This window comes from Ipomoea triloba, chromosome 5 (assembly GCF_003576645.1).
Source record: "Ipomoea triloba cultivar NCNSP0323 chromosome 5, ASM357664v1".
Lineage (NCBI taxonomy): Eukaryota > Viridiplantae > Streptophyta > Magnoliopsida > Solanales > Convolvulaceae > Ipomoea > Ipomoea triloba.
In genome coordinates, this window is record NC_044920.1 from 8,247,176 (window position 1) to 8,258,166 (window position 10,991).

The 10,991-nt window shown below is 41.8% G+C and overlaps 1 protein-coding gene across 1 annotated transcript; it reads left to right on the forward strand.

Annotated features, from left to right (window-relative positions):
• The first annotated feature begins 7,883 nt into the window (after positions 1-7,883).
• On the forward strand, positions 7,884-9,233 carry LOC116020181. The gene has a single exon (XM_031260663.1). It carries the CDS (start codon positions 7,884-7,886, stop codon positions 9,231-9,233), a length of 1,350 nt encoding a protein of 449 aa, XP_031116523.1.
• Positions 9,234-10,991: the final 1,758 nt, after the last annotated feature.

Sequence of the window (10,991 nt, forward strand, 5' to 3'; positions counted from 1 at the left end):
CTAATGTTTTATTAGTAAAGGAACGAAAAGTGCAACAACAATGATAACTTAGGACGAAAAGTGAGAATGATCAATACTTAGGAACGAATTCTACCATTACCTTATAACTTAGTGACGAAAAGTGTAATTTTTTGTATTTGATATTTTATATTATTTTCTGTCATGTTACAAAATCTTAATGTGGCTTCTTTAACAACGGGAAAGATACTTTTTTCCACACTGCAATGTGATATTCTGATTGCAAATATATATATAAAAATAAATAAATAACTCATGTTATTATGGACCTTATAAAGGGAAAAGAGGTTCATTCCATAATGATAATGTACAATACTGCTTTCTAGGTGATGAAATTAATTTTTAGATATCATGGGCAGATATTTAAAAACTCAAAATACTGGAGACTGAACTCTCCAGAAAAAGAATATCTTACTTCTTTCCTACTGTGTTCTTAGTGGATGGGCCCCATTCATTCCATCATATAAAATTAATTTTTTTTATTTGTCTTAACTATTATTGTTCATATTTTGTTATATTTAATATGTCATTATTATTGTTTTTTTTTGTTCATTTTGCCAGCAATATTTAGTTTTCAGGTCTAGAAATCCTAAATCACATGATCAAACATCGAATTTATGCTTGTATGAGTTGTTTCTCTGGAATGTTTTTACGTTTTACAAACTCTAGTCAATTTTCTTTTTTTTAAACAATCTTTACAACAAACAATTTATGAGAGTCCATACTAAATTATTATATTTTAGTTAAAAAATTATTATATTTTTTATATGAGATAGTCTCACATAAAACTTATTTTTTTTATATGGACATATATAAGACCGGCCTTGTAGTCTAGTGATACCAAGTTGCACTCCTATATGGGAGGTCGTGGGTTCGAGTATCAATGAAAGCGGTATTGACTCTTTGTGCTTTAGTAGGTTGAGAAAGTAGTTATAAACAGATAAATCAAATACATGACTCGTGTATGCGGGCACGAATGACGTCCAATTTAAGTTATGCCAAATTTAAAGTAGTTATGAACAAATACTTCAATCAAAGGCTTGACTCGTGTACGCAGGCACGAATGTCGTCCAATAGTTACCATTCGAAGGTTGACTTTTTGGTTGATCGAATGGTTGACCATTCGTAACCTTCAGGCAACTATTCGTGGGTACTACTTGAATAACCATTCGTGGGTACTGCTTGAAATACTCTTCGGAGTACCATTCTGAAAGTTGTTAATTCTGATTCGTAGGAATTATTTTCAATTTATATTTTAAGAATTAACGGTCGTAACAGCTATCTTAAACTCCATTTTAAGTTGTGAGTTACGAAGGTTACAAAGTTAAATTTATTTAAGTTGTTAATGTCATGGTTTAATGCTATTAACTCCTCATTCTTATATAAATACTTGGTGTAGGGCAGAATTGTTTCGCTTTTGATTGTGAACTAGCAAAATCTTTGTTTTCTTTCTTCCTCTCTCAACTCTCTTCTTACAAAGAAAATTTCTGCCAAACACTTCCATAAATTGTACGGAGTGCTTGCCTATTGTTCTAGTTCGTCAGACCATTTGTTTGAGTGCTCAAACTTAAGATCGTGATCCATTTTATCTTGGGAGATTGACGCTACAACGCTCCTGGCACCCTTGGGAGGTAACGAAGCGGTTTTAAGGAAAGTGTGTGTTATACACGACATGGATCTTTCTTTCTTGTGCTGGGTTAAAATCTCAGATTTTAGAAATCCTTTCTCAGTTTTATTTATTTTATATAAATAATTCGAACATGCTGGTTTCGTACTAGGCTTTGGTTGGGATTAATTTTTCTAAAAATTAAATCCTTTTGTGCTAGTTTCATACTACTTTGTTGGGATTATTTTCTCGTAAAATAAATCTCTATTTTATATATAATATCAGTGTTGCAAAAATCACGCTTAGGTGCTCATTAACCCCCGCCTAGGCGCTAGGTGCCAATCGGTCGCATAGCGTATCACCTTAAATGGTGGTCTAGACGTCTGGCCGGCTATGCTCCGCCTAGGCAGCCTAAGCATCGCCTAAGCCGCTTAGGCGCTGACCGCCTAGGTCTCCAAGGCACCGGCTAGGCCACCTAGTTGGCTAATTAACTATTGTTCTTTTTTAATGGGTTATTTCACTCAAAACAACATCGTTTTGAGCAAAATAACCCTATTGTACAAACTCTAGATATTTTTAAGGTTAATATTTAATATTTTAGTATTAACTATTAAAGTATTATATAATTTATAATTATTAGACTTTAAATATTTGAAAATACTTAAACAAAGTTTTAAAATATATAAAATAAAATAAAAAACTACACTGGCGCCTAGGCGCCGATTAATCCCCGCCTAGGCGTCCTAGGCACTACGCGTTCTCAGAGCGCCTAGCAATTTTTTGAACCATGATATATATATATATATATATATATATATATATATATATATATATATATATATATATAAAACTATTTCACTTTTTCTTAAAAGTTGGATACCAATTACAAAGTGGTGAGTCCTAACAAAAAAGATTGGTCTTTGGAATTAGATTACGCACTTTGGGCTCTCAGGACTGCATTCAAGGCTCTAATTGGTGTGTCTCCCTTTAAGCTTGTCTTTGGGAAGTCATGACATTTACCTGTGGAGTATGAGCACAAGGCCTTTTGGGCAGTTTCAAAGTTGAATTTGGATGAGAATTTGTCACAAGAGAGGAGATTAATGTCTTTGAATGAGCTTGAAGAATTCAAGATAGATGCTTATGAGAATGCAAAGATTTACAAAGAGAGGACCAAATATTTCAATGATAAGAGGATCCTGAGGAGGAACTTTGAGCCAGGTGACTAAGTGTTATTATACAATTACAATTCAAGGCTCAAGTTGTTTCCTGGGAAGCTGAAGTCTAGATGGTTAGGCCCAATCAAAGTGATAGAAGATTTTTCATCTGGTGTTGTTACCATTGTTGGCACTATTGGAGATCCTTTTGTGCTTAATGGCTAGAGGTTGAAGTATTTCAACACTCCGGATTCAAAGGAAGAGGAAGCTAATGTGGTTTGGGATCTCTTTATTCCCGCCTACACCTGATGCCAATGAGGCTGAGTCGAGCTAGAGACGTTAAACTTAGCGCTTCATGGGAGACACCTCATGTTATCCTTTACTTTCTTGCATTTTATTTATTGCGTTTACTTTCGTTGTTTTAGTTAGAGTTAGAGAATTTTTTTTATTTTCAAGTGGTTTTGATTGTGAGATTTTTGAGTGAGGTTTAGTCTATTTTGCTTCAAAGTGAGTGGGGATTGGTTGGAAATTGTATGTTTATGATGTGGGAAAGTTTTGGAGTGCTTTGGGAATGATTTGGATTGATTTACAAGTGAAAACAAGCACTTCACGAGGAAGCAGGAAAAATTTCAAACCAGAGTCCCACCTTCACGGCCAGGCTCACGGCCGTGAGGGAGGTCATGAATTTTAGTGGCATTTACAATGCGAATTGACGTTCAGAGGGCTCAGGTACACGGCCACGCTCACGGTCGTGTACCCGACCGTGAATTTTTGGGGCAATTTTACAGAACGTTTTGGCGAATGGAGGGCCTTGGTACACGACCACGTTCACGGTCGTGTACCAGGCCATGAGCGCAAGGCGCGATTTTAACCCGTCCCTTTCCCATTTTTCCCCAACTTTTAACCCTAATCTCTCACTTTCCCTACTCCCCTTTCCCTAAACCTCTCCCTACCAAATTACCTCACCATTGTAGATCTTCTCCGAGTTTCCAAGCATCTTTTGCATATATCTTTTCCCTACATCAAAGATTCAAGGTTTGGGTTTCTAATTTTTTATTTTATCTCTTTAATTTCAAAAATTTATGCTTTGAATGTTCATAATCCTCCTTGAATCTTGGTTCTTTTGCTAGTAATTTGTTAGTTTTAGCATGCCTAGGGTTGTTCTTGTTATATTCATGACTATAAGCTTGAGATGTGCTTTAATGGTGTTCATATTTGTGCTTTGGGTGAAATTTGAATACCCACTTATCTTCACTTGTTCTTGATGTTATACTCTTGGTTGTTTGAGTGGGTTTGGTGGTATTGGCCTGTGGAATCAATTGAGAAAGGTTTGGGTGATGATTACTGAGCATATTTTTGCAATGTTTGAGCCAAAATCAGTGAAAAAGTGCAGAAAAAAATATTTATTTCAGTTCACAGGGCTCACGGCCACCCTCACAGCCGTGAGGTAGGCCATGTGGCCCCTGCTCCCTTATGTTCTCTTGTTTTGTGCTATGTTTCCTTTCCCAATCCCATCCCCTTGTGCTTCACTTGAACTTTACTCCTAACCCCTCATACCATCCATGTGTTTTGCTATGAGTTGTGTTTTTCAGATGCCTCTTAGAACAAAGACTGTTGCAAAGATACTTGCAACTAAGTTCAAACCCCGCCAAGGGTCGGGGAAGTTGAAATTTACTGCTCTCAATCTGTTCGAGCGGTACGAGATCTTTTGTACAAGAAAGATCTATCAGCCATACCGCGTCAATTTGGAAGTGGCCAAGCACTATGGCATACATGACGAGGTGGTTGCCATGATTACTCTCCCGGAGTGGAGATATCTTTTGATGGAGTTTGAGGAGGACACTCATGTAGATTTACTGCTGGAGGTGATGACTACCCTCCAAGTCCCACAAAATTTTGAACTCGCTTTCACCAAGAGCATCTCTTTTTCGGTGGGGCACATACAGTTTCAGCTCAGTGCAAATGAGATAAGTGATTTGATGGGCTTTAAGGAAGTGCAACAGATACCTGAAAATGAATTGGGGCTAAGATAGATGGATGTCCCAAATGTGCAAAGTTTCTAAGACAGCACAAGGGGAAAGACTCAATTTAGAAGCTCAAAGAGCAAGTCCACCCTATTCCACAAGAAGGAGCATAATTTTTTGCACTATGTCCTCTCTCACTCCATCTGTGGGTGATATGAAGCTATAGGCAAAGTTTCTCATGCTGACATATTGTGCCTATACGGGATGCTCACGGGTAGGCGGATCCATATGGGGGTTGTTGTTGGAAACCTTTAATCAACCAACAACCATTGAAGAGACGAGGCTTGTATTTGGGCCCATATCTCACCCGCATTATCAAGAGGTCCCAACTGTATCAAATCACTAAGCCGAAGGTTACCAGCATGCAGCTCCTCACCGTAGACTGTATTCAGAGGATTTTCCCTAAGAAGAAGGCAAAGAAGAGGCCTCGTGTAGCTGAGGATGATGATGATGACGAGGAGTTAGAAGGAGAGGATGAAAAGCATGAACCCGTTGGAGTTAAGGCGGGCGAGGGGTCATCTGGGGGTTACTTTCAGCAGCAGGTGCTAGCCTAGTTGGCTATAATGAACATGAAGATTGACAAGGTCTACACTAGAATGGATTCCATGGAGGCGGCTAATGCTCAGGATCGTGAGGCAACTAGGGCGCATTACGAGTGGATGCGAGGCCAAATCCCATCTTCGGGAGGCCCACAGTTCCCACCTTTCGATCCCTCATTTATGGGTTGATTGAGCGATGGATGTGCTTGCTAGTTTTTGAAGAAGCTTTTCTAAACTCTAATCTTTTTATTTTATTGTTTTATTTTGTTTTTTCTTTCTTTATTTTCTACTATTTTATTTTGGTCTGTATGATGTTTAATTCTTATTCTGATATTATTCCTAGTTAGATATTGCATTCCTCAGTTTGGTTTATTGCTTTAATTTTACTACTTTCTAGTTAGTTTAGTTCCTCCCCTCTGTGTGTTTTAATTTTGTCCATCGAGGACGATGTCCAGGTTTTAGTGTTTGGGGGGGGGGGCTATTTTTTGTTTTAAAATAAAACTTTTGTTGAACTTTGCTTGAAGCACTCAATGTGCATAACTGTGGATAGTTTGTCTTCCTTGTTTTGAAATTGTGACTGATGGTATATAAGGGTGACTGGTTGGATGAATCGGTCGGTAGGAAGGAAAAGCCAATAAGCATCAATGTCCTGAACATTCAAGGCCCATCCCGACTCCCTTGGAGGTCGATCGATCGGAAGGAGAAGCCAATAAGCATCAATGTCCTGAACATTCAAAGCCCATCCCGACTTCCTTGGAGGTCGGTCGATCGGAAGGAGAAGCCAATAAGCATCACTGTCCTGAACATTCAAGGCCCATCCCGACTCCCTTGGAGGTCGGTCGATCGGAAGGAGAAGCCAATAAGCATCAATGTCCTGAACATTCAAGGCCCATCCCGACTCCCTTGGAGGTCAGTCGATCGGAAGGAGAAGCCAATAAGCATCAATGTCCTGAACATTCAAGGCCCATCCCGACTCCCTTGGAGGTCGGTCGATCGGAAGAAGCTGACTGAATATATAAAGCTCTCGGTCGATCGTCGACAGACTTCTGGGGGAACAATCCATAAAGACGAGGGCTTAAGAGAATCAACGGATATTTATGTTTAAACGTCCATCATTATGTGTATTTAATGTATTTTATGAGCCATTACCTGCGACATTAATTAGGAGATTTAATATGTAATCGTCCAGGTGCCTAGGATATATAGCTGTGCGGATCCTTTGAGAAGGGCAGATTGAATGTGAGTGCAGGAGACTAAGAGATTTGAGAGTTTATATCGAAATATACTTGTTATCCTTGTAATTTTCCGGTAGTGTTGGCCCGCCGGCCGATCGCCTGAAGATCGGGAAACCATCACTGGCGCGGTCTGTGGGGATCGAATAAAAGTGCCGCATCTCCGGTGAGCAATGAGAGAGACGAGTAAAGCAATCAGTGCGGGGGGATGACCTCGCTCCAACGATTTACGTGAGCAATTGGGCCGATCAAATGGTCGGGATTTGCGAGAACAATTAGCTCGACCTAACAGTCAAGACCTACGTGAGCAAATATTAGGACACCCTAATAGAGCACCCTCTGGTGGATTAGACTTAAGGGAACAGCTGGGACGACAAAACGGTCAAGATTTGAGAGAGCATCTAAGCCGACAAACTTCCCGGCATACCGGGGAGTCACGCCAAGGTACGATAAGTAACCGACCGCCACCAACGGAGTTAGAACAAATTGTGGTCCAAGTCATCAACGAAGTCGAGAGACGAAGGCTTGAGAACCTCGGTACAAACAATCAGACCGATACAGTTCGTCCGGCGGGAGACGAGACTGTGAATCCTCAGACTACTGAGCAAGAAGGTAGCTCGGTTCGTTATGGATCGCTTGAGTGATCCCCAAGGAAACCCATTGCGAAACCCGCCACGCGGCAACCCGGATCGACCGAATGGTAATCGCCAAGAACGCCGAGCCGCGGCGGTTTGGCGGCGAGTGCAAACCGCTATATTAGAAAGTAGCGCAGAATCTCCTGTGGAACCTAAATACCGCAGAAGCCAAATGGAAGGATTCGAGCGAAGGCTACAAAACATACAGGATCAATTCGAAGGCAAGGTAAGGCCTTCCGCTGAGAACTTGCTAACCTCCTCGCCCTTCACTGACGAAATTATGGATTACCGGGGTCCCGTGGACTTAAAAATCCCGAAACATGCCACCTTCGATGGGACAGGAGATCCCCGAGAACATCTGGTCAGTTATCAGGCCAAAATGCAAGTCTTAGGAGTAGAAGAGCCACTTATGTGCAAGGCTTTTCTCCTTACTCTCAAGGGACTCGCTCAAAAATGGTTTCTGGCACTACCGAGCTGTTTCATTCGATGCTTTAATGATTTGTCGACCGATTTCTTACCCACTACGCCATAAACATCAAGCCGCAGTGCAATCTTACCCACCTGAGTGGGATAAGTCAGGATGAAGGAGAAGCTTTGAAAACATATCTGGCTCGTTGGCAAAAAGAAGTACAAACTATTGAAGGGTTAGACGAGCAAGTGGCTATCACCTTTTTTATGGAGTCGCTTCGAGCGGGCAAATTGTTCATTGATCTCCACAATGACCGCCCAAAGACGTATGTGGAAGCTATCCAAAGAGCCAGTCGCCAGGCGGACACAGAAGAGGCAGTGAGACAAAAACGGCAGCGAGAAGCTGCTGGGTCTAGTGCTAAGCGATCACGACCCGAGTCCAGGAGTCGGACGGAATCTGAGCGCCCCAGCCGTACTGAGGTACGACGAGGATTCGAGAGGGTGGGAGCTCCTCCCCCTCGCCCCACCATAGCCCAGCCCGTTCACGAGGTTAAAGACACCCTGCCTCCCCCACCGCCTCTGAAACCTGGAGATCAGCCCGAGATCTTGCTCCCAGGAGGGGTTTCTTCAAAATATTGTCGATACCACCGATCGACTACACACACCACGGATGAGTGTTCTTACCTACGAAGAGAAATAGAGGCAATGATACAGAAAGGCGCTCCGCCTCCACCTAATCAATGGAGGCGGCATCCGCGTTCCAATAAAACAGATTCACGTTCCGACCGAGGAAAACAGCTTGCCTCTGAGGAAGAGGAGACTAACTGGAAACACAAGCCCGTCATTAACATGATAGTAGGAGGACCGGAAGGAGGAGATTCGTCCAGTTCTCGGAAAGCTTGGGCTCGGCAACTATATGTGGGAACCATCTACGGTCGAGATGATAGCTTGAAAAAGGTATGTCACGAACCTATTTTGTTTACGGATGAGGATTTACCTAGAAGCCAACATCCCCATCGGGATGCCTTGGTTATTGCCATGGACGTCCATGGCACGGTAGTCCGAAGAATCCTAGTGGACACAAGGAGTAGCGTGAACATCTTATATTTAGAGGTGTTCGAGAGGCTGGGGTTACAACGCAACAAGCTGATACCTGTGAAAACACCCTTGGCCGGTTTTACCGAGAACTCAATCGAGTTGGAGGGATCCATACGTTTATCGGTTGAAATTGGGACATTTCCCAATCTTCGGAGCATAGACATGGAGTTTGTGGTAGTAGACCTATCCTGCTCTCATAATATGATTCTAGGACGACCCGAACTAGAAGATCTGGGTGCTCTTATCTCTCTTGAGCATCTTTGCTTGAAATTCCGGACTCCGAATGGGATAGGGGTCGCTCGATGCGATCAAAAGGTAGCTCGGGATTGCTATTTACAGTCTTGCCGAGAGATTGGGAAAAGGGACCTGAGGGTTCATGCAATCACTAGTCGGGAGGAGCAGCTAAAGAATCTTGACCGACCAGAGCCGACGGTAAAACTAGAAGAAATTGAGATCGACCCTTTGCACCCCGAGAGACGGGTAAAGATTGGAGTTGGTTTGGCTGAGAAAGTCAAATAGGAAATCATCCAGGAATTACGGAAGTACCAGAAGGTATTTGCGTGGGGCCCTGAGGACATGCCGGGAGTTGACCGGTCGGTCATTTGCCATCGACTGGCCGTCAACCCTAACCACAAACCGGTGATTCAGAAGAAAAGATACCTCTCGCCGGATCGACGAGAGTTCGTTAAAAAGGAGGTAGAGACCCTGATGGCTGCGCAACATATTCGCGAAGTAAAGTATCCAGATTGGCTTGCCAACGTGGTGCTTGTACCGAAACCTCCCGCCTGGCGGATGTGCGTCGATTATACAGACCTTAATCAAGCTTGCCCGAAGGATCCTTTTCCTTTACCAAGGATCGATCAATTAGTTGATGAGACGGCTGGCTGTGACTTATTGAGCTTTATGGACGCCTTCCGAGGCTCCCATCAAATCTTCATGTACCCTGCTGACGAAGAAAAAATCGCTTTCATCACTCTAGATGGGGTATACTGCTACCGGGTAATGCCTTTCGGCTTAAAAAATGCCGGAGCCACCTATACTCGAATGGTAGGGCGACTGTTCAAAGAGTTGTTGGGAAAGTCCATGGCAGCCTACGTGGATGACATGCTTGTGAAAAGCAAAGATGAGAGAACCCACGCAGGAGATTTGGCGGCTACTTTTGCCATAATGGAAAAATACAACCTGCGGTTGAATCCAAAGAAGTGCGCCTTCGCGGTGCGAGGAGGAAAATTCCTTGGTTACATGGTCACTCGAAAAGGAATTGAGCCTAACCCTGAAAAGGTAAAGATTATTTGATGGAGAAAATTATACTTTCTTGATCCAAAACACCCACACCACTTGAAATTTTCAGAACAATTTGTCATATGAGAGCTAAAGAACTACATAATACAAAGAAAATTTTCATCATTTTATGATTTCATTAAGCTTTTGCTGCATAAACCTGGCTTTAATCCACATACACCAAAGGGGAACAAAGTGATAAGTGCCAAAAGTGTAGTATTTGAGAGGTATAATTGGTCTTTAGTCATGAGTATTTTGGTTTATATTGAGTGGAAAAGGGGATAAATGGGCACATATATCATATGTTGTTGTATGGTCAAGAAAGGGATGCACATTGTGATGTTTTGTAGGGATCAAGGGCCAGGGCGGATGGAAAGAAGGAAAAAAGTTCAAGATTGCATTCAGTAGGAGTCCATGACGCAATCCACGAGCGCGGATCAGCTCGTGGATGGAGGGCAGTACGAGCATGTAACGACAGCGCATAAGTGGCATTGTCCATGACCCAAACCACGATTGTGGATGGGTCGTGGACGGGATCTTTTAATCTAGGCGCAGGAATTTTAAATTGTAATTCTTTGGCTGAAAACATATGACGTTCAGATCATGTTTTAGTTAGTTCTATGTTCTTAGAAGAGTAAGGAGAGAAAGTAGAGAATTCTAGAGATAAGGAAAACCTAATTTGTTTATTTCTTGAAGAGATTGAAGATTGCTACTTGAATTTAAGTTTTAATTCGGTATTCTTTACTTAATTGCATTTCAATTTCAGATTTCATTTACTTTCAATTGCTTTTTGTTCTTAATTGAAGATTGAATTAGGGTTGTTTAAAGTCACATGATGATGTGTGGCTAAGTAGCTTAGGATTGGATTGGAATTCCTTTAGCTCTTGCATTCTAGCACCTTTATTGCTCAAAGAATTGGATTAATGCATTATTAATTTCTTTGTTGCATACATTCTTTGTCACAACCCTAATTTGTTGTAGGCCTCAATAGATTAG

Coding starts and splice junctions, on each gene's coding strand:
- LOC116020181 (XM_031260663.1), top strand. CDS start 7,884: ATGGAGTCGCTTCGAGCGGGCAAATTGTTCATTGATCTCCACAATGAC.